Source organism: Myotis myotis, unplaced genomic scaffold, assembly GCF_014108235.1.
Source record: "Myotis myotis isolate mMyoMyo1 unplaced genomic scaffold, mMyoMyo1.p scaffold_m19_p_8, whole genome shotgun sequence".
NCBI lineage: Eukaryota > Metazoa > Chordata > Mammalia > Chiroptera > Vespertilionidae > Myotis > Myotis myotis.
Window position 1 is genome coordinate 47,625,544 of NW_023416390.1, and position 23,361 is coordinate 47,648,904.

The following is a 23,361-nucleotide window of genomic DNA, read 5'->3' on the forward strand; positions in this document are numbered from 1 at the left end:
AAGGCAGGCAGGGACGCTTTGGCTTCCTCCATCACTAAAGCAAGCAAGCCTCATGTTAGTTTCCAGCTGCCTGGCTGCTGGCGGCCATCTTGGCTGTCAGTTAATTTGCATATCGCCCTGATTAGCCAATGGGAAGGGTAGCGGTCGTACGCCAATTACCATGTTTCTGTTTTATTAGATAGGAAGATATATATATATATATATAATTTTCACTATATATATGTACATATATATATAATTTCAGAGAGGAAGGGAGAGGGAGAAAGAGATAGAATCATCAGTGATGAGAGAGACTCATTGATCAGCTGCCTCCTGCACGCCCCCTACTGGGGATGGAGCCCACAATCTGGAATTGAACCCGGGACTCTTCAGTCCGCAGGCTAAACCACCTCTTTTTCTTCCTTTAACATAATGAAATGAAAGGCCGATTTCGCAGATTAAAGGCAATCCTTTCACTTAAGCACAGAATCTACCTCTCAGGATCCTAACTCCATCCAATATCCTCTTTCTTGTATTTTGAATCCCTACCTTTCTATTCGCTTTAACCTGTTCGAAAGCTTCCCCTAACCTTACAAATCCATCAATTCTCACTCCCCTTTTCATAGCCACATTTCTTAAAACGTGTTCACATTTATTCTTTCTACTTCCGAAACTTTCATTCCATTCAATATCCACTACAAGTTGATTTCTGCTCCTACTCTTATGAAAGCCTGACCTCTTTCCAGCATTTCACACTACTACCTATTTCTTCATTTAAACTCTCTCTTCTTTGGGCTTCTCTGACATCACTACCCTGTGAGAGTTGAGTAAGTGACACGGGTGACCTAAAAAGAGGGAAACAAAGTTATAATAAATAGGGCATGCTCATGACCAAGGAGGCAAAGGTGAGGACATCGCTGCTTTTTGAGAGGGGAGTTGGGAGACTGAGGGCAGAAAGGGCTACACTGGGCATTAAAACAAAGTAAACAAAGTGACTGTAACTTACACCCTCTTTGTTCCTTTGTTCCCCTATCCTTTGAGTGAAACGGCCGGGGGGGCGGGGGGGTGCAACCGGCTGGGGCTCAGCGAGAAGGGGGGGGAGTGGAAGTGGAGGAGCACTGAGTCGCCAGCGGAACCCGTGAGCAAGGCCGCGGTTGCAGCTCGGAGGCAGCACTGGGACGAACGCGAGCGCGCCTGGTTAGCGGCGCTTCCGGCCCCAGCCACGGCGCTAGCAACCTCTTGAAATGCGCCGATGCGGTGCTTGAAACCTGGGCTGGAGCCGCCGCTGATCGAGGATCCTGAGATCGGCGCGGGATACCCTGGAGGCAGGCTGCCCAGAGGCTGGCGGAAGACTCCGCTCGCCGATAGCGCCGGGAGGAGACGCACACGGCCTGGCCGGTGTGTCCTTACCGCCATTCGTCCCCTGCCCGGCCCCTGGGCCAGCGGCGCTGAAAAACGGGCGGGGGCGCGGGGGCTCGGGAAATTCAGGTTAAATAATTTCTCTGCAGATCCGGTGCCGTTAAACCCTGAGAACCCACACTTTAAAAAAAAAAAAAAAAAAATGAAGAAATTAAGACTTAAAGAACTAGAGAGTCGCCTGCAACAAGTGGATGGATTCGAAAAGCCCAAGTTACTCCTAGAACAGTATCCCACCAGGCCGCACATTGCAGGTAGGGCGGCTGGTGACCACGCCTGTGCTTCTCGGGTGGGTGAGTCCTGTCTGCTCACTCTATAGTGAAATGAGGACAGTTGTTTACATACAAAGAACGTCCAGAGGAAATCTGCTGAAAGGTTACATAGCACGTTAGAGAGGACTTCCTTGACACCACAGCTAAAGACACCCCACACACAGACACACACGTTGCCATTTTACTGTTTGCTTCTGCGTGCCCTTAATACTGTCAGACGTCTTTTTAATGTGTTTGTTTCTCTCGTTACACTGTAAACTCCTCAAGGGAAAAGAATTGGGCTTTTTCACACAGTGCCCCGTGTCTGAAGAGTTTCTGATACTAGTTAGGAGCTCAGTAAATATTTGTAAAATAAGGATCAATTTCCTTTTGCAAGGAATTGTCAGCACAGATTCTATGCTATACTCTGTCCTAGAAATGAATACTAGAGCTGGCTAGCTGAAGGACTTTTAACAAATCCATAATAGGCGCTATGTAACTATGAAGATGCATTTCAATTTTAAAAATGATCCGAGTGAGAATCAGTAGTGTTGCTTGATCTGAGAGAATGATACCAGTAATACAGGAAAGAATACAGGAAAAATCATTCATATTTAATAAATGTATTATCAAAGTCATTGGGGAGTCTTAGGAAAATTAATTTGTTGGCAACACCTGCCAGGAGGAAACTCATCCAGCTCCAACATGGTTTTGTTTCTAAGCTGCCAGTGAATGTCAAGGAACTAACTCCAACATACTGTCATAATTTCAACCAAATATTAAGACCAGTTCACTCAAGTTAGATAACGACTTATTTACTATCTCAGGTTATAGGGTTTCTAAGTGGAATTCAGCTTTTTAAAAGGCCAGTTGTAACATGCACATGGATGTGCTAATTCTTTACCAGCTTCAAAGTCACTAACACCTGCAGCTATAATCAGGACAGCACAGTCGGCCTGAGATGTCCCATAATTGTATTTTTGGTAAAACTGGATCCTGGGCCATCAGTAATGGCCAGTAATCCTTGTAGGGTTCATATATCCATAGGGAGATATCAGTGATCTTACTCATGAGTAACCTTCAGCATATACCAGACCTTTGTGTATTTGAAATATCCCTTTCCAATCTCAGTAGCTTCTGCTCTATAGCTCAATAGTTCTATCAGGTCTTCTTAGTACAGTGGTTCTCAACTTGTGGGTCGCAACCCCTTTGGGGGTCGAACAACCCTTTCACAGGGGTTGCCTAAGACAATCGGAAAACACATATATAATTACATATTGTTTTTGTGATTAATCACTATGCTTTAATTATGTTCAATTTGTAACAATGAAAATACATCCTGCATATCAGATATTTACATTATGATTCATAACAGTAGCAAAATTACAGTTACGAAGTAGCAACGAAAATAATTTTATGGTTGGGGGTCACCACAACATGAGGAACTGTACTAAAGGGTCGCGGCATTAGGAAGGTTGAGAACCACTGTATTAGTAGATTATGAATATATGTCTGTAGATCATAAATGTATGTGTCTAAATATGTGAGTCTAAAAGCTATATTGTGGGTTTGGTTTTTTCCTTTGCCATTCTAGTTTAAGCTTATGGTACCTGGTGACAAATTTGTTGCAAAAAAGTTCTGTGCCATTTTAATGTTAATGCATGGTTCCTGGACTTACAGATTTCACAAATCAGTAAAATTTCAAAATAATTTTGGGGAGAGAACCAAGATGGCGGCATAGGTTAACGCCAGAGATTGCTGCCTTGAATAACCAAATCAAAACACACCTAAAAGACGGAACGGACATCATCCAGAACCACAGGAAGGCTGGCTGAGTGGAAATTCTACAACTAGGAGGAAAGAGAATATCATACCCAGACTCAGAGGAGGCGCAGTGCTGAAGTGAAATACTCAGGTTCGGAGTGCACGCGGAGCAGGCTGTCAGCGGAGGGTGCGGTTGGTGCTTTCAATCGGGAGGGAGTCTCAGATTCTGAGCTCCAGAGCCAGGCGAGTCTCTAGGGACCCAGACTCAAACGGGAGAAGCGGGACTGTCTGGCTTCAGTCGGAACTCGAAGGCAGCTTTCTCTCCGAGGTTTGCAGCGGTTGCTGGGACTCTGTGAGGCAGAGCCACTAGGGACGGAACTGAGAGCCGCCATAACTGCTCTCTCCGGCCCACCCTGTTGATCCCGAGCCCGAGTGGCCCACCCACCCCGCCCAAGCCCTGCGCAGAGCCATTTGCCAGATAGCCTCAGGCAAAGCCTAGATTAGCACCTCCCTAGAGGACAGAAGTTTTCCCACTGCAGACACAGCTGATTCCCACAGCCAGTTGGCCTGGAGGCCAAATCCCCCTAGTATTAACTACAACAATCAAGGCTTAACTACAGGAGGACTGCACACAAAGACCACTAGGGGGTGCACCAAGAAAGCATAAAAAATGCGGAGACAAAGAAACAGGACAAAACTGTCAATGGAGGATATTCAGTTCAGAACCACACTTTTAAGGACTCTCAAGAACTGTCTAGAAGCCGCTGATAAACTTAATGAGATCCTCAACAAATCTAATGAGACCCTCGATGTTATGATAAAGAACCAACTAGAAATTAAACATACACGACTGAAATAACGAATATTATACAGACTCCCAACAGCAGACCAGAGGACCGCAAGAATCAAGGCAAAGATTTGAAATGCGAAGAAGCTAAAAACACCCAACCGGAAAAGCAAAATGAAAAAAGAATCCGAAAATACGAAGATAGTGTAAGGAGCCTCTGGGACAGCTTCAAGAGTACCAACATCAGAATTTTAGGGGTGCCAGAAGATGAGAGAGAGCAAGATATTGAAAACCTATTTGAAGAAATAATGACAGAAAACTTCCCCTACCTGGTGAAAGAAATAGACTTACAAGTCCAGGAAGCACAGAGAACCCCAAACAAAAGGAATCCAAAGAGGACCACACCAAGACACATCATAATTAAAATGCCAAGAGCAAAAGACAAAGAGAGACTCTTAAGAGCAGCAAGAGAAAGAAACTCAGTTACCTACAAGGGAGTACCCATACAACTGTCAGCTGATTTCTCAACAGAAACTTTGCAGGCCAGAAGGGAATGGCAAGAAATATTCAAAGTGATGAATACCAAGAACCTACAACCAAGATTCCTTTATCCAGCAAAGCTATCATTCAGAACTGAAGGTCAGATAAAGAGCTTCACAGATAAAGAAAAGCTAAAGGAGTTCATCACCACCAAACCAGTATTATATGAAATGCTGAAAGGTATCCTTTAAGAAGAGGAAGAAGAAGAAAAAGGTAAAGATACAAATTATGAACAACAAACATGCATCTATCAACAAGTGAATCTAAGAATCAAGTGAATAAATAATCTGGTGATCATAATAGAATCAGGGACATAGAAAGGGAATGGACTGACTATTCTTGGGGGGGAAAGGGGTGTGAGAGATGCAGGAAGAGACTGGACAAAAATCGTGCACCTATGGATGAGGACAGTGGGTGGGGAGTGAGGGCGGATGGTGGGGCGGGAACTGGGAGGAGGGGAGTTATGGGGGGAAAAAAGAGGAACAAATGTAATAATCTGAACAATAAAGATTTAATTAAGAAAAAAAAAATAATTTTGGACACGGATATAGCATTGCCAAATTTATATATTAACAAGGAAAGATATTTTTAAAACCTATTTACTCTTCCCATCCTTTCATAAAAATATTTCAACATCAAAGATAACTGATATATGTGTGTGGATGGCAATGTTTTAAACAGATTGAGGGGAAAAACATTGACCTTATTTTTCTCATTTACCTCAGAGTTTTGTCATTCTTGGCATTGTCACCAGAGACTAGTTTTGGGGAACCACTGGTATGGGTTTTATTATTCTTGTGTGTGAGACTTTGTATTACATACCAAGGTATTATGCCTTATGTTCTAGGGTACCATTTGGGGGAGGACTAGATAATGAAATACAAATTGTTTTAAAGAGTCATTTGCACAAATTGGATTTTGGTCATCAACTTGCTTACTTATTCTCTAATATGTTTTTTGATCTTTTAGCATGTATGCTGTATACAATTCATAACACATATGATGACATTGAAAATAAAGTGGTTGCAGATCTAGGATGTGGTTGTGGAGTACTCAGCATCGGAACTGCAATGTTAGGAGCAGGGTAGGTCCAGTATATATTATTTGGTATGGGGTGGTTTTAATAAGCATAAATAGGATCAGCTGGTTATATTTATGGGACTCTATAGTATAATGAGTTAATTTTGAACGAGCAGAACTAAAAAAAATACAACAACAACAATAAAACCAGTAACACCAGCAGGCAGATGTCTCCCTTGTATACAAACCTGAGTTTCCAACCCCTGCCAGATTGGGAAATCATGCTGTTGGAAGGTAACACTCACTCTTACTTTGCCAGTTGAGTTATGATTTTTATTGTTATTGTTTTGACTTGGAAGCCATAAATAGTGGATCTTTGTCTATGTTTTGTATTTATAGGTTGTGTGTTGGATTTGACATAGATGAAGATGCATTGGAAATATTTAATAGGAATGTGGAAGAATTCGAGTTAACAAATGTTGACATGGTTCAATGTGATGTGTGCTCATTAGTTAACAGAATGTCCAAGTCGTTTGATACAGTAATTATGAATCCTCCTTTTGGAACCAAAAATAATAAAGGTTAGTAACAAAACTCAGGTATATTGGTTTTAAAAACCAGTTGGTTGTTGATTGTTTAGGTTAAGTGTTTTTATCACTCTACAGTAAATACACCAATTTCTTATCTATAGTTATTACATTTTCAATTTGTGTAATGCATGGATAGGGAATTGAATTTTTCAATCTTTGTTTTCACAAATTTGTATTAAATAAAAAAAAATATTTTTATACTCCATCTGGTTTCAACAATGATTTACCTGCCCTTTATGAATGATTATGAATCCTATAAAGTATTTTATACTTTTACATAGAACCTCCTTTTTTCTTTTTCTTTTTTTGGTTAATCCTGGAGGATATTTTTCCCATTGATTTTAGAGAGATTGGAAGTGAGGGGGGGAGAAAGAGAAAACATCCATGTCTGGAACCCATATCAAATGGTTGCCTCCCCCACACACCCCAGCCTGGGTGGGGAATCTGCAACCCAGGTATGTGCCCTTGACTGGAATAGAACTCGAGACTCTTTTATTCTTGGGCCGGCGTTCTAACCACTAAACCATGCCAGCCAAGGCTAGAACCCATATATATATATATGTATATATATAATTTATTTTTTTATTTTTATTTTTTTCCAGAGAGGAATGGAGAGGGAGAGATAAAAACATCAATGATGGCCAGGGCCGGTTTGGCTCAGTGGATAGAGCGTCGGCCTGCGGACTGAAAGGTCCCAGGTTCGATTCCGGTCAAGGGCATGTACCTGGGTTGCGGGCACTTCCCCGGTGGGGGATGTGCAGGAGGCAGCTGATCGATGTTTCTCTCTCATCGAAGTTTCTAACTCTCTATCTCTCTCCCTTCCTCTCTGTAAAAAATCAATAAAATATATTTAAAAAAAACAAAAACAAAAAAAAACAAAAACAAAAAAAAACATCAATGATGAGAATCACTCATCAGCTGCCTCCTGCATGCCCCCTACTGGGGAGTGAACCTGCAACCCGAGCATGTGACCTTGACATGAATCAAACCTGGGACCTTTCAGTCCGCAGGCTGATGCTGTATCCACTGAGCAAAACCAGCTAGTGCTGGAACCTCTTTCAGTAACAGTGACTCACTGTGGCTTTTTTTGTGAGAATGCTGTGCGCAAGGAGGGTAGGAAATCAGTAAGAGGAAAAGACATGCAGTTTGAAAAAGTCCTCTTTGCACCCCCCACCCCCACCCGATTCTAATTACTACTCTGTTCCTTTCTCCCTTCTTTGAAAGTTATTAATTTGGAATATGATACTAAAATTTTTACTTTATCCTTATTCAAATATGACATTATAGTTCTGGTTTTATTCTATCAACTTATATTTGGATGTTTTACTTATTTGTACTCTTTTTGCACAATTTGAAGTGGCTATTTTCATATTTATTAATACCTGGTATTCATTTAATCTTCTATTTTGATAACAGGTATATAATTTAAATTGGAGCTTTTTCTACTGTTAACAGGAACAGATATGGCATTTCTGAAGACTGCTTTGGAAATGGCAAGAACAGCAGTATATTCTTTACACAAATCCTCAACTAGAGAAGTAAGTTCAAATCATCATGATATTCTGCCATTTATTTTTGAAATCATTAGTGTTGTAAGGATTTGCTGTGAAATGTATTTATTGGTAAGTAAATGTAAATATTAGACAAAAACCTGGGCATGTGCTCCAACTAGGAATTGAACTGTGACCTCCTGGTCCATAGGTCCACACTCAACCACTGAGCAACACTGGTCAGGCAAGTCTGTATTCTTATACAGAAATTCTAGATTTCAAAAATGGGAAAATATACCCAAACTAGGATTATTTATTAAATTCAAGAAAAAACTACATGCACAAACACAGTGTCAGTATTGTTTATAATGAAAATATTTCCCTAAAATTTAGGGAAAGTTAGTTTATCAACCAGCTTAATCATACTATCAACATGAATAAAATGCTTATACCAAATATTAATATCTCTAGATTTCTAGCAAATTATGCACATAATTTATTTAGGGGATTATGGGCAACTTTCCATTTACGTTGAAATGTATATATTTTTAAAAATTCATAAAGCAATTTTTATAACCAAAAATTTTATGAAGTAGTTCAAGAATTTTAGTCCTATAAGTAGTTAACATTTAGTACTTACTGTGTGCCAGGACAGTTCAAAGCACTTTTCATATTCCTCAACAATCAGATGAGAGATACCATTATTATCCTCATTTAACAGATGAAGAAACTGAGGCACAAAAAGAATGAGTAGCTCAGGGTTACAAAGCTGGTAAGTAGCAGAGCAGCAGTTCAGATGCAGGCTGTCTGGTTCTAGAGACCATGTTCTTAACTACTATCCCCCACTGCCACTGACCATGTACATAGATCTCTGTTAAATAGTTTCCAGGATAGTTATATATTAATTATTGATGAAATAATGCTGCAGAAACTATGGTTACATTGTACAGTTTGATATATTTCTGAAATAATAACTTTGTGACTTGGATTTTATTTAAATATGTAATTTGGCTCAGATGGTTAAATATATTGAAATGGCTTGGTTTATTTTCTAAATGTGATCCAATCAATTGAAAAAAATGTAAGGATCTAAATTCTAATGAAGTTTTAAAAGCTTGAATTTTTTGAAAACTTAATACCAAGTATTAGTAAAAAGCAATTTAAAAATATTTACAAATCAGTTCACATTAACATGTTATTATGTTCAGCATATCCAAAAGAAAGCTGCAGAATGGAAAATCAAGATAGACATCATTGCAGGTAAGAGTTTTAAAGTTTCTCATAAAACAAATCTAAATTCTAAGAAAGCCAGAATGCATTAGCCAAACCAGAATTTTTATACAGGTGCTAAGAAGATAGTGTAAATCACGTTTTTTAGTGTGGCAAATGGAGTAAAGGCAGGGTATCAATGTTTGTCTAAGACTGTCCCAATTTATGTATTGCATTTTACTGAAAATTTCTAATAGTACCCAAGTATTTGGTCACTCCAAGCTCAGACCCTTTATAGCTTCAGTGACTGAAAAGCTTGGGTTTAGAGTTGGTCAGACCTGTTTGAAATCCATTCATGGAAAATACCACCAGATTATGCCTGGACCACCTGTCTTTTTTTTAAACTATTGCTGCCTTTTCTTTTTCATTTTAATATATATATTTTACTGATTTCAGAGAAGGGAGAGATAGAAACATCAATGATGAGAGAGAATCATTGATTGGCTGCCTCCTGCACACCCTCTACTGGGGATTGAGCCTGCAACCCAGGCATGTGTCCTTGACTGGAATCCAGCCAAACCAGCTAGGGCTGGATCACCTGTCTTTCAATTTTCTAATTGCCCCTGAAGTCAAATAACATGAAGCTTTTTTTTAGTAGGGGATAGAATATAATCATCCACACTGAGTAAATCATGCTTGGTACATTTTTATTAGTAAACTGAATATTCACAAACATTAAAATAGGGAAAGCATACAACTAGAAGCTAACTGTAATCCAAATAATTTTGAAAAGTCTGAAGTAAGAGTACAATAAGGGGAAATGTTTTTACACGATAATAAACTATGAACTAGCACGATGGTGTTAATCATATAACTAGATCTATTACTGTTCTTAATATAATGTGAAAAGGTCAGTCTTTCTATTATATTCAGTATTGTCATTCCTTATGTAATTTAAGTTATTCGAATATGCAACATGGAGCACCTTAGAACAATTCCAGTATAATACCAAACCAGAGCCTTGCTACTCCAAATGTAGTTTTAGATGCTGACCATTGACATCCCTTGGGAGCTTGTTAGACTTGCAGAATTTCAGGCTCCACTCAGATCTACTGAATTACAACTTGCGCCTCAACGCACATTAAAATTTGAGAGCTGTGACCTATAGTTAGAATTTATGTTGTAAAATATGAAGGGATAGGTAGACTCATTGCCATCCCGCTAAAATGGATCAGTAGTAAGTTTGGAGGACCTACATTATACTTTAGAAAGGAATATGAAAAGGTTGGTTTTCGTTTGAGAGCATAGTAGGAAAATACATGGCTACTTACTACCATTACTAAAATCCAGACAATAAAACTTTAAAATAGGTATGAGATTGCTAGCTATTGATTAGGAAACTAAAAATAGGAAGGTACTATCATTTTCATAGGATATACTTTTGTCCACTTGTTATGCTTCTAAACTCTTCCCTATAACCTCAAATTTTGGTATAAATTACCAAAGTAGCAGAAATGCCAAACTCAACTTGCCATGGGTAACCTTGGGGATACATGGCAGTCCTTGGATACCAAGTTAAAGTGACAGGTCTAAAATCTTCAGTTTACCAGCATTTAGTGTTTTCTTAATTCGTGGGGTTTTTTTAGTCAAAGGTGGTAAATGCTTGGAAATACAGTTTTTATCCTTAAGTTGCTTTTTTTTTTTTTTATAGAGCTGAGATACGACCTGCCAGCATCATACAAATTTCATAAAAAGAAATCAGTAAGTCTCTTGAACTTTACAATAAGTAATTAATTCTTATGTTATCAAGTTGCCTGAGTAAATACAGAAAGCCAGCCTGGGAGACAGATTATGGAACAGCTTATAAGCCACAGCCAATACTCTAGTTTAAGATAAATTATTTCTCAAATACTTTGGACAGAAAAAGAAAAAATAAACTAAGTTTTTGCTCTTTTTATATAGTATACATTTTATTCGTTTGTACTAATACATTCTCATATTACAAAGGCAATTTAGTACAAGAATCTTTTGATATTTGAATCATCTGAATAACATACAACTGTACATTAAAAAAAAAATCCTCATTTGGATAACAAAAAGACAAGCTAAACAATAAAAAATTTTCTTTTCTTACAGGTAGACATTGAAGTGGACCTAATTCGGTTTTCTTTTTAAAAGCCTCCAAAGACAAATACAGCTAAAAACCTAATTAAAATGAATACAAAATTTGTTTACTAAACTACTGGTCTCCGGCACCATTTTCTGTTTTCTGCTGTTTTGATGCAGGTTCTTCTTTGTCTGTTTCTTCTCTTGCTCTTTTTACTGGTCCTACACAATAACAGAATTAATTTTTGTTAAGTTCATTGTAAGGATTACTCTATTTTAGTAAGGAGCACAATTACCAATGAGAAAAGGCTTTTCTTGTAGTACAGACCTTCTGCTCTCTAACCTTAACTTCCAAACATCCTTGTTATCCATTTGTAAAAACAGCACAACCAGGGTAAATTGCAATCCAATAATGCCACTCATACAGAAACTGAAAAACTACATCACTGTTCTCTCCCACAAATAATTTCTCATGTAAGTACCAAAGGACTTAGAAAAACTTACCAGATGAACCATTTTCATCATGTTCATCATCACTATCAAATTTAGTTTTCTTGCCCTGGAACTGTACTTTTCCTTTAGCAGACCCAGTCTGGGCAACTTTATTACCCTTTCCTTTTCCTTTAAATCTGCGACCTAGAGAGGCAATTGAGAAATCAGTAAAGAAATGTTTTAAATATCTTGTCACTGTCTTTGAACACCTATTATACTTTTTACTCAAGCAAATAAGTAAATATCCAAACTCTCAGAAAAAAATAAGTATAACCTTTTGACTTCCATTTGTTGAGGGATTCTTGTTGATCATCTATGATTTTTTTCAATGCTTCTTTTTCCACATCTCCATCTAGTACTTCCCATGTCACTTCTTTGTTCTTTAATTGAAGGTTACCATTATTTGCATCTTTGGCTTTATCCAGTGCTTCCTTAGCTTTTTCTTTAAATAGAATTATTCCCTACATCAAAGACAAAAAGCCACACCCTTAAGTTTTTAGTCTCACAGTTAATACCTTCAAAGTAAATTTTCCTAGTCTGCAAAATCTTCCATGCCATTACCAGTTTCAATGAATTTTAGTGAACATCAGGAACATACTACAAAACTTGCAGTCACTGATCCAACAATTATTTACAGCATAACATAAAATATCAGGTATTGCCCGGCCAATATGGCTCAGTGGTTGAAAGTAGACTCATGCACCAGATCACTGGTTCGATTCCCAGTCAGGGCACTTGCCCAGGTTGCAGGCTCCATCCTCAGTAGGGGGCGTGCAGGAGGCAGCTGATCAATGTTTCTCTCCCCATTCCCCTTTCTCTAAAAATCAACAAACATATATTTTTCAAACAAAATATAAGTATCACATGGAGTCAAAGCAATAACAAAATGGACAAGTAATTAAAGAGAAGCTATTTGCATAAACAGTGATTCTCTCTATTAATGATTTCATCTAAAAGGTAAATTTCTGTGGATTTTTCAACATTGGCATAAAGCATATGAATGAATGTTTTCAAACCTCTTTTGCTCCTCTGACAAAGTCTATCCATTTTATTTCACCATGATTTGAGAAAAGGATGTGCAAATCTTCTCTACAGGTCTGATCATCCAGGTCCCCTGAAAATTTCAACAAGCAGCCAATCTTTTCTTCTAGAGATTTCTATAAAAACATACAAGGCAATAAGTTTCTTAAAAGCAACCCCAAATCAGAAGTAGCTTACACCACTCTATACCTATACAAGGAAAAGACTAGAAACTAAAATGCTATTTTTAAGTACTTTAATAGTTGGTACATTTCATCCTTTGTTCTACAATGGCTTTTGATTTAATTTCTCCAACAAATAATATTTAATTAGTTATATATTTTAGTTACATAAATCTGTTTATTAAATCATCTCTGGATAAATAATAATTTAGCCAATAGTACTTGGCTATTACTTTAGTGTAATGACAACTACAGATTTGCTTACATATTTTCTGGAAAGTCCTCAGATCTTTTATTCTCAACTTTAAATTCTTAGATATCAGTAATATATACTTACCATTTCAGCATTTTCTGCTAACTTTCGTTTTTCTTCTTGCTCTCTACAAATAAAAATATAATTAGAATTTTCCACTTACTATATGAGAAAATTAAGTCATGGTAAAGATAACCTTGATCGTGATCACTAAACTTAACCAAAGCCAGTCCTTAGAATTTCTGATTGTCTAATGCTAGCACACACAATGTGGCCCCCAGATTATCAAGGCAGTTTAAGAACCCAATGTTTCATGAGCAAAAGGTAAGTAAGCCTATTGCTACTCATTTTAAAGCTCATCACCAGCCCCATTTCCCAGAACCACTCTCTACCTTTGTAAAGATTTAAGGAATTAAAATGTTCTATTAGCTCTATTTACTTACTTTTTAGCTCGTAATTTAGCTTCCACTTTATTTTGCTTTCTTTCTTCATTTTTCTTTGCAAAGTAATCTTCCCTAAAGGACACGAAATATAGAGGCTTAATTCATGAGAACAAAGATTTCAAATTATTTTTAATTTTTTAAGACATGGCATAAGAATGTTACATTTTTTCCCATCAACATAATTACCTAAAAATTCAAAAGATATCAAGGAAGTTACTCTTATGTTTTTTAAATAACAGATTTACTAAGAATTCACATGCCATAAAATTCACCGTTTTAAAGTGTATAGTTCAATGTCTTTTAATATATTTAGGTTGTAAAACCATCACTATTATCTAATTTCAAAACATTTTCATGACCCCCAAAAGAAATCCCATATCCATTAACAATCTCATATTGGTTTTCATTTATTATTCATGTATTTCTTACTTATTTTTTAAGGTATATTTTTTATTGATTTCAGAGAGGAAGGGATAGAAACATAGATGAGAGAGAATCATCGATTGGTTGCCTCCTACATGCCCCACACTGGGGACGGAGCTGGCAAACCAGGCCATGTGCCCCTGACTGGAATCAAACCCAGGACCCTTCAGTCCGCAGGCTGACACTCTATCTACTGAGCCAAACCAGCTAGGGCTCATTCATGTTTTTTTAAAAGTAAACCAGAAATTATGTAAGTTTCAGAGTTTTCTAGTGTTCATTTCAAAAAAGGAGAAAGTTCTAAAATCCCTCCGAGACCCAAGAATAAGAACAATTATAAAAATCACATTAAAAAATATTTCTTGAGGGGTCCTGGCCAGGTGGCTCGGTTGGAGCGTCATCCTGTATACCAAAGGGTAGTGGGTTCAATTCCTATCAGGGAAAATACCTAAGTTTTAGGTTCGATCCCTGGTCAGGGCACATATGGGAGACAACACATAGATGCTATCTCTCACATCGATGTCCACCCCGCCCCCCAGTCTAATCAGTAAAAACATATCCTTGGGCCCCTAATTATAGATACTTCTCTCAATATGCCTCCCAGTTTTTATGAGAGTTCAAACTATACAATACTGTTCAAAACTGAAGACTATTAGGTGTCAGTTCTTTATTCTGCTTACTGTGATACTATAGAGAAATTATTCTTCATTACTGCTCAGCAAAATCATTGTATATGCTTAATCATCACTTATTTTATTTTTTCCGGTTTCCTTGCATTATAGTGTCTCTGTTACTGGTTTTTAAGAGCTGATTATGAATTTAGGTGCAAAATAAGTCATAAAGATGTTAACAATTTCTCATGCACTGCAAATGAAATACCATGTTTTTTTGTTATTATTTTACTCTGTTGTTTTACTTTTTGGTTGTATCAAACTTGTGTATTAAATATAATCATGTTCTGTTTAAAAACCAACAAACATATCCTTGGGTGAAGTCTAAAAAAGAAAAAACACTTTTGAGAATGTAACACTGAGCATGATTCATCACAGTGCATCTCTAAGTCCAGTTTAGTACACAGCATATTTAGAATACTATGTTGTAGAGAGCGCCTGGGAAGGCACATGAGCTGATTGTTGGCCAAGTCTAGGGCATTGGCAGAGCCACCTCCTGGAAACATACCTTGCCTGAGGCAGGTATGTTGTCCAGCCTAACCTTTAGCTCAGGCACCGGGGGGGGGGGGGGGGGGGGGGTTCATTATCTAAGCTCAGCCAGGCGCCAGGAATGGACTCAGCCAGGAGTGACAATGACAAAGAAGCCACAAGAATGAAGAATTGCAGCTTGATCCTTAACCATGATTTCACATAATTTCCTTGGTCTTAAAACTCTAGTAAAACTTTCTGGTATCATGCTGTATTATAATAAACGTGCTGCACCAGCTCTGGGTCACTGTCTCTGCATTGGAGGGCAGCATCCCACCTGGCCCGTTTTCCCTACTGTCTCTCTGTCTGTCTCTTTCTTTTTTTCAATCCCCCGTTGCCCCTACACAGAACTCGTCCACTCTCTAGCCGTGCTGGTCGCGGTAAAGAGAGAAAAATTATACTATGTAATGCAAAAGCAGGAGACAATGGTCCTCCATCTAACTTTATCATGCAAATGCTCTGGTTTGTCCAAGTTTTTAGACACACACATTAAAAAAATGTGATCCAAATCCTTTGTACTATATAAAATACAGGCATATAGATTATGAGAAGAACAGATAAAAATTGTACAGTGATTTATTCTCTAACACCAAAAGCCCAAACTTCAGTATCCAGCCTGATTATAAATTTTAGATGCAAAATAAGTTAGCCTCATTTACTGATTGCTAACAGAGAAGAGGTATTAATAAACATTTCTATGTATTCTCAAAGGATTAAGTTTCCACTAAACAAATTTCAAGCATTTCTCAAAGAATCCTATGGATGCCAAAACTACTGGACTTACAGAGGAGGCTATTCCATATTCCTTACCCCAGTGTGTCAATTCCACATAAGTGGCCAGAAGAAACATCAGCAAAAAGACTTACTTGAAAAGTATTAGCAGATCTGTGTCTTTGTATTTTTGTCCAGGGGTCTCCACAAACTTTTTAGCAGATTCAATGCTATCAAACACAGCAAATATTGATCCCTTTTAAAAGGGGGAGAAAGATTTTTTTTTAGTTATGTCCCATATATTTTCCCAACTAGAAAAATCTGTTACCTCATACAACCATACCTTAAATGCTTTATGCAATGTTCTTCTCATCTGAATATTTAGTACTTGACCTTTATCTTCTAACCATTCTTTTATGTCATCAAGGGTTGCATCAGTAGGGAAGCCTTTCTGTGAGTAGGAAGAAAGGTACAAATGACTTCTCAGGTAAACAATGAGCCAGAAATTCTGAATCCTTTTGTCTTGAAATGAAGCCAGGATACCCATCTATCCCTCCCTCCCTCAAATGTTTGACAGCTCTGGTTAAGAGCTATTGCTATCTGGTACAGTAAGAGTGACTCTTTTATCTGGGATTCAATTCAAAATAATCCAGTTGTTGTAAAAAAATAGTAATAATCCAGTTGGAACAGGGACAGGACAAGATTAATCAGGTATTAACTAGATTACAACTAGAAAATTGTTACAACTAGAAAATTGTACATTATATATCCAATCTACTTTTGTATGTCTGAAATTTTCCAGAATAAAAAATACTTAAAAATTAATATACTAAAAAAAATTGCTATCAAGTTTAGCTGATGACAAGTAAGAACAGGTGATATGCACTGGGTGTTTATATGCTAAATATTTTATCCAATGGTATATGAGTTTTTCACTTGATTCTCACACTTCTATAAGGTAAAAATATTATCCCCATTTATAAAGATAAGGCTTAAAGAGATTAAGAACATATAGTAGGTGGTGAGGGACATATCATAAGTAGTGAAGCTATGATTCCTGAGCCCTTATTCTCACCAACTCTACCATCCATTCTTTCTAAATAAGTAAGTTATAATTAATTGCATTAAAGGCCCACTCACAATATAAACAGATCTGTTTTTTACATCATTTTTATACTCATCAGTCACTTCAGGGAGAGGTTTGTTTGGAGATCTTCTGATTTTGGTTTTATCTTCACTTATTTCCATGAGTTCTGCCTTTGATTTGCTCAATGCTTCTACTATGACATTAAAGTCTGTTGTTAGACGATTTAACCTGAAGAATATGTGTAAAAACATTGTAAGACTTCGTACTAGCACTTGTTAACAGAAAATCTAAAGATGGTTTTTAAAAGGTTTTTACCTATTAAATTTTATCATTATTTCCAAAGGTACCCAGCCTTCATCCAGTTTGATTTGTTCCTTTAAAAATTTGTCCCGTGGCAAATTGAAATCACCAAAATAATACTGCAAGATAATTACAATATATTTCAGATCATTGTATAATACTGACTCCAACTCTGGAGGGTTTTTATTTTAATTACTATCACATCACTAAGTTATATTCTTTAAAAATACATGTCATGCCCTGGCCAGTATTGTTCGTTTGGCTGCGCGTCGTCCCATGCACCAAAAGGTCACCAGTTCTATTCCCAGTTATGGCACATGCCTGGATTCAGGCTTGACCCCCGGTGGGGGTGTGTGCAAGAGGCAGGAAATCAATGTTTCTCTTTTTCTCTCTCCCCTCCTCATTCTTCCTTTCTAAAATCAATAAAAACATATTTAAAAAATATAATTAAATATTCATAATACAAATTTAACAAAAAGGTAAAACTAAAAATTGATTAAACAATGTAATTAACAGATAGGTCAACAACAAATAAAAACATACCTAAGGATTTAGTATATAAAAAAACCTCTTGCTTCAAATCTGTGTGGAAAGAATAAATTTAAAACCTGGAATAAACTGGTTAATCACTCTAATTTTTAAAAGTTAAAAGTGTATATCTAATTTAAGCATAGAAGCACCCTTTCTCAGTATAAAAACAAGAAAAAACTATACATGAAAAGGCCCAAGTGTGACTACTTGGAATGCCAAAAATAAGACAAACACAGAAGTCTATTAATAATTCTTAGAAATCAAGGGTCTGGAAGAAAAACCCCCAGAAAACACTGATAAAAAAATGAATAAAGGACATTAAAAAAAAATTACTAAAACTAAACATGTACTATAAGTTCAATTCATTATTAATCAAAGAAATATAAATTAATGAAATAGCATTTTTCACCTGACAAATAGGCCGAAATTCTAAAAAGTATACCTAGTATTGTCCTGAATACAGAGAAATGGTCATGCAGGCAGAGATGTAAATTGACCTTAATTATTGAAAGTTTTTAAAAATGTGTATAACCTTTAAATCAGTAAACATGTTTATTAATTTATATATAAAGATATCATGATAAAACTGCTATAGCTAAAATACTGGAAATACCCTACATATCAAATAGGGAATGGGGTATATTGCACCCCATGTTTGGTGGAGGAAAGGGAAGGAATTAAAAACTATGTTCGTGTCAGCACTGACCAAAGTGTAAAAGTGTATTCATTGGGCTTTAACCTCGATTACCTCAGGAGGGTGGGATCTGAGAGGTGACAGGGTATAGAAGGGACATCATTAATGTTTTCTTTGTGCTTCTTTATATTATTCTAAATATTAACACAGAATAATTTATAATTTTCTTCACAAAGAAATTAGTACAAAATATTGCAATATAGGAAATTTTAAATGACAAAGAAGTAGAACTTTTAAAAAAATAGTTGAGAATTGCCAAAAACACACCAAATAATATGAAGTTTTTCAGTAAAAACATAAAATAGAAGCTAAGACATTACCCACAGCAGCCATTATCGTAAAGTTTCAACTTGTAAATACAAAAGTTTAAAAAAATGCTAAGTGGACTCTGCAAACAAATATTCTGTTAAAAGTTACAACAGCCAAGAACTATTTGGGCAGGAATTACAACTAAGATCTTCAAAGATTAAAGTGCTATGTAACAGGGAAGGTCCTTCACAAAGAATTATGTTACCTTATTAAGTGCCAGGCACTCTGCTGTATGTTTTACATTTTATTACATGTAACCCTCACAGCCACCTTATAAGGAAGGTACTATTATCCTCACTTTATAGACTAGGAAACTAAAGAAAAAAAGTAAGTAACACCAGTCTACAATGTTATCTTTTGAAATGCCTGTAGTCTTCGGGTTTCATGAACTGGCTCCATCAATATAAAACAGTTGTACTATTATATGTACAACTAATTCCAAGAATCAAAGACAAGCCAAATATTGGATAATGGGTCAGTATATGACCGAAAGTAAATGTTCTTTCTGTATTTGTTCTGAGGCCCTAAATTTCCTTTCAAAGAGCCCGTTTCCACAGTTGAATAGTACAAGGATCCTACCTCAATTTGATGACAGATTTTGGCCTCCAGGGCAGCCATTTTTTCATCACCATTTTCAGCCATTGTGGCCACCTGTAAATTTTTCCGAATTGGTATTACTGTTGTTTTTTAGCACAAAACTCAAGATCAGAAAAAGAATGTTTTAAAATAACCAATATCCCACTGTTTTCTTTAAAAATAAATCAATAATTTTTAGTTCCTCTACTCGATTCTCAAATTTCGACAAGAGAAAACTCTGGAATGAGTGGTGGGAGAGTGAAAAGGTGCACACCCCTTTCAGTAAGTAAATCACTGCTCCATCTTCTGTAACAAAGCAAGTGGTTATCTTCGTTATGGATCTCAGCCCCACTTGTTTGCTGTGGGCCAAATTCCTTTTAAAACTAGTCACAGTTTGACTTACTGAAACCTCTACCAGCAAAGACCAAGTATCACAACTTCAGGTGGGAAAAAAAAGGTCACCTACTATTGCCAGGGCCCAACCCGATGCTGCCCAGGAAGCAGCCGACGAAATGACAGCGTGAGAGCCTGCAGACGCTGAAACCCGGATAAGCTGGGGTAAGCGCGCCTTCTCATTCTCTAGTCACTGACCAGCTTCCTGCTTAGCAGGGCAGGGGAGAATGAGGCTGTGAGGTTGGTGTGCGAGGGACACAAAACCACGGCCCCTCGCTTGGGGCTGCTGGCCTCCGGGGCGAAAGTGTCTCTGCCCTTAGCCGACCCCTCACGGCACGGTCCTCGGAGGCCGGGCGCAGGCGCTGCAACCATATGCACTGGTTGGCGGACCGCAATCTACATCCCTAAGTTACTACCATGACTTAGGGCCCCTTAGAAAACAAGGGGGGGGGGCGGGGTAAAGAACGATAAGAACGATCTAGGCCCCACCAGGCTTCTCGGCCGACCCAATTGGAACTTGGCTTCATCACAGTCCCCCCAGAATGTAAATAAGACGGGAGATATTAGCCACAGCTAACATTTCGCACAGAGGCCTTGATGTGAGTGAGTGAAGACCCTAGACACCCGAGAGTTCGGCCAGGGAACACCTACAGCCCCGATCCCCGGGCCTCACCCGGTCCCACAGGATCCCAGGAGCCCCGCGGAGTCCCGCCGCGCCAACCCCCCCGGGGACTGACAGAGGGGCCCCCACGCCCGCCCGAGGCGCCGCCGCAAGGCCGCGAAGGCAGGAAACTTTAAAGACGCAGCGGAGAGGCGGGCAGCTTCTGTCCAAAGGCCCCGCCAGGGACCCGTCCCAAAGCAGCCCCGGCTCGCTCGGCTCCCAACCTCGTGCGCAGAACCCCCGGCTCCCGCACTCCCCTCAGGGCCCCTCTCCCCTCCCGGACCAGCGCGCCGCCTCCGGCCGCGGCCCACGCGGCACCGGACCCCAACCTGAGGAAGGAGAGAAGCCGAGGCGCCCAGCATGAGGCGGCAAAGAAAGGGAAGGCGCCGAGGTACGCCACGCAAAGCTGGGCCTTTGGTCCCTCCTCGTTAGCCCCGGGAGTTGCTCACCTTTAAGGTCCCGGTTCCGCAGAGCCGGGCCACACGACCACTGAGAACGCCTCGCCGCCGCGGCGTCGCCTCTTCTAACGCGCGCGCAAAGAAGATGGGGACTGTCCCGGCAGCCCTTGCGCCGAGTGCGAGCGGCCACGGCAGCGCGGCTACGGCGGCGCAGAGGCTGGCGGGCGCCGGCGCAGCGTGATGATGCGGATGTAGTCCCGCCCCTACTCCTCTGCCCTCCCCAGGAAATTGGGTTGCAGTGTGATAGAGGATGTTAGCGTAAATATTTGTTTTTGAGTGAGTGAGTGAGTGAGTGAGTGAGTGAGTGAGTGAGTGAGTGAGTGAGTGAGTGAGTGAGTGAGTGAGTGAGTGAGTGTGAACGAGAGAGAGAAATATTATCTGTTCCATTTACAGCATTTATACATTCATTGGTTGCTTCTTGTATGTGCCTGGGAATCAAACCCAGAAACCTTGGCGTATCAGATGTTCTAACCAACTGAGCTACCTGGCCAGGGCAGTACAGTCATTTTAGAAAGCAACTTGGTAATATCTGCTAAAGTTTAAAATGTGTATAGCAGACGACCCAAAATCCACTCCTAATAATATATTCTAGGAAAATTTTCACATCTGTGCACAAAAAAAACATGCCCAAGAATATTCATAGAAATGTATAAATGCAAAAAAAAGGGGGGGGGATTAACTAAATGTCCACCAAACAAGAACAGGTAACTACATTGTGGTGTAATTAAACAATGAAATAATAAACAATACTGTGCCCTAGCCAGTATGGCTCAGTTGGTTGGGCATCCTCCCATGCACCAAAAGGTTGCTGGTTTGATTCCCAGTCAGATCACATGCCCAGGTTGCAGGTTCAATGCCCCATAGGGGGCATGCAGGAGGCAGTTGATTGATGTTAAGCTCTCACATCAATGTTTCTCTCTTCTCCCTTCTTGCTCTAAGTCAATAAACTATTCTTAAAAAAAAAAAAAATGTTTTACCCCAACCAGGGCTGGTGATTGAACCTGCAACCATGGTATGTGCCCTTGACTGACAATAGAACCTGTGGCCCCTCTAACCACTGAACACACTGGCCAGGGCAAGACTCTGAGCTTTTATTTTTTAATATTTTTATTTTTTAATGTATTTTTATCATTTTGGAGAGAGAGGAAGGGAGAGGGAGAGAGAAATAGAAACATCCATGAGAGAGAAACATCAATTCACTGCCTACTGCATGCCCCTTACAGAGGATTGAGCCTGCAATCCAGGCATGTGCCCTCACTGGGAGTTGAGCCTGTGACCTCTTGGTTTATAGATCGATGCTCAACCACTGAGCCACACCGGCTGGGCAAGACTGAGCTTTTTACCTGAACATATGGCTACCCATCTTTGCATCAGTCTATGATAGCATACATGTATGCTATTGTAAGGATTTTAACTCGGAATGAAATATAGGGGTGGGCAAAAGTAGGTTTACAGTTGTTCATGTGGAAAGACATGCAGGTTATGATTTATAATAGCTTTATTAACTTAAAAGAATAAACCCCGTTTCTTATACTCACAACTGTAAACTTACTTTTGCCCACCCCTATAGGTGTCATCACGACATTTGAACAGAAGAGTGATAGGATCACAGTGTCTTATGGATTATATTGTTACTATTGTCAACAGGGATTTACCTGCTCATCAGGAAAAAAGTACAAGGCAAGGTGTCTCTCCAGTCAAAAAACTGGCTGCAGCCCTCACCGATTTGGCTCAGTGGATAGAGCATCAGCCTGCGGACTGAAGGATCCCGGGTTCGATTCCAGTCAAGGACCCATGCCTGGGTTGCGGGCTTGATCCCCAATAGGGGGTGTGCAGAAGGCAGCCAATCAATTATTCTCTCTCATCGTTGATGTTCCTGTCCCTCTCTCCCTCTTCCTTCCTCTCTGAAATCAATAAAAATATGTTTAAAAAAACAAGTATTAAAAAAAAAAAACTGGCTGCAAACTCTCCCCCAAGGCCAGAACTAAAGCTGCTTTACAAGTTGAGGAGACTAGGACACTGGGCAACTGCCTGGGTAGCTCTCCTTTTCCTCATATTAAATTCTTCTAAATGTTTGGTTTTTACGACAAGGAGTGGGAAAGATAGGGATGGAATCTGATGAGAAAGTTCCTGATCCTGGACTTATGAGTCAGGATGCTGTGCTACTTCCACAGATGGTTTTTAATATACTTTTGCAGATGTTTTCTCATAAAACTTTGAGTTTTCTCATTGAAAAAGTATTTCAAAGCTTCAGCTCATCCATTGCTATGGCCAAGAACATCCTTATTTGTAACTTATGGAATAAACACACAGAGGTCCACAGATGTCACTATGGAAAGATGCCCAGTTAGAACTACTTTTCAAAATAGTACATGCAAGATGAAAACCGCAACTAGGGAATACAAAGTCACAAAATGCACTTGAAAACTAAAGCTGTGTCCAGCTAAGAGAATAATGATAATTTAAATTGGGCACAATAT

The 23,361-nt window shown here is 38.9% G+C and overlaps 2 protein-coding genes across 8 annotated transcripts; one reads left to right on the forward strand and one right to left on the reverse strand.

Moving 5' to 3' along the window:
• The first annotated feature begins 1,160 nt into the window (after nt 1-1,160).
• Nucleotides 1,161-11,285, forward strand: METTL5 (methyltransferase like 5). 4 transcript variants are annotated; one of them, XM_036319231.1, is made up of 8 exons: nt 1,235-1,377; nt 1,488-1,688; nt 5,707-5,821; nt 6,157-6,338; nt 7,803-7,885; nt 9,046-9,097; nt 10,758-10,807; nt 11,183-11,285. In XM_036319231.1, the coding sequence occupies exons 2-8, from the start codon at nt 1,541-1,543 to the stop codon at nt 11,219-11,221; spliced, it is 669 nt and encodes a 222-aa protein (XP_036175124.1). In that variant the 5' UTR covers nt 1,235-1,377; nt 1,488-1,540; the 3' UTR covers nt 11,222-11,285. The 4 variants fall into 4 exon arrangements, 3 of the variants coding, with proteins under 3 accessions (XP_036175122.1, XP_036175123.1, XP_036175124.1); XM_036319229.1 differs by having other exon boundaries at nt 1,163-1,688; XM_036319230.1 differs by having other exon boundaries at nt 1,164-1,649.
• SSB (small RNA binding exonuclease protection factor La) lies at nt 9,742-21,028 on the reverse strand. Of its 4 annotated transcripts, XM_036319228.1 has the most exons (13): nt 20,873-20,958; nt 19,373-19,444; nt 17,803-17,841; nt 17,275-17,378; nt 17,013-17,187; nt 16,216-16,323; nt 16,028-16,128; nt 13,543-13,614; nt 13,184-13,226; nt 12,661-12,801; nt 11,919-12,105; nt 11,657-11,788; nt 9,742-11,374 (listed from the first exon to the last, which is right to left on the reverse strand). In XM_036319228.1, exons 4-13 carry the CDS (start codon nt 17,289-17,291, stop codon nt 11,286-11,288), a joined length of 1,065 nt encoding a protein of 354 aa, XP_036175121.1. In that variant the 5' UTR covers nt 17,292-17,378; nt 17,803-17,841; nt 19,373-19,444; nt 20,873-20,958; the 3' UTR covers nt 9,742-11,285. The 4 variants fall into 4 exon arrangements, with proteins under 4 accessions (XP_036175121.1, XP_036175118.1, XP_036175119.1 ...); XM_036319225.1 differs by lacking the exon at nt 17,803-17,841 and having other exon boundaries at nt 20,873-21,027; XM_036319226.1 differs by lacking the exons at nt 17,275-17,378; nt 17,803-17,841 and having other exon boundaries at nt 20,873-21,028.
• Between the last annotated feature and the right edge of the window lie 2,333 nt (nt 21,029-23,361).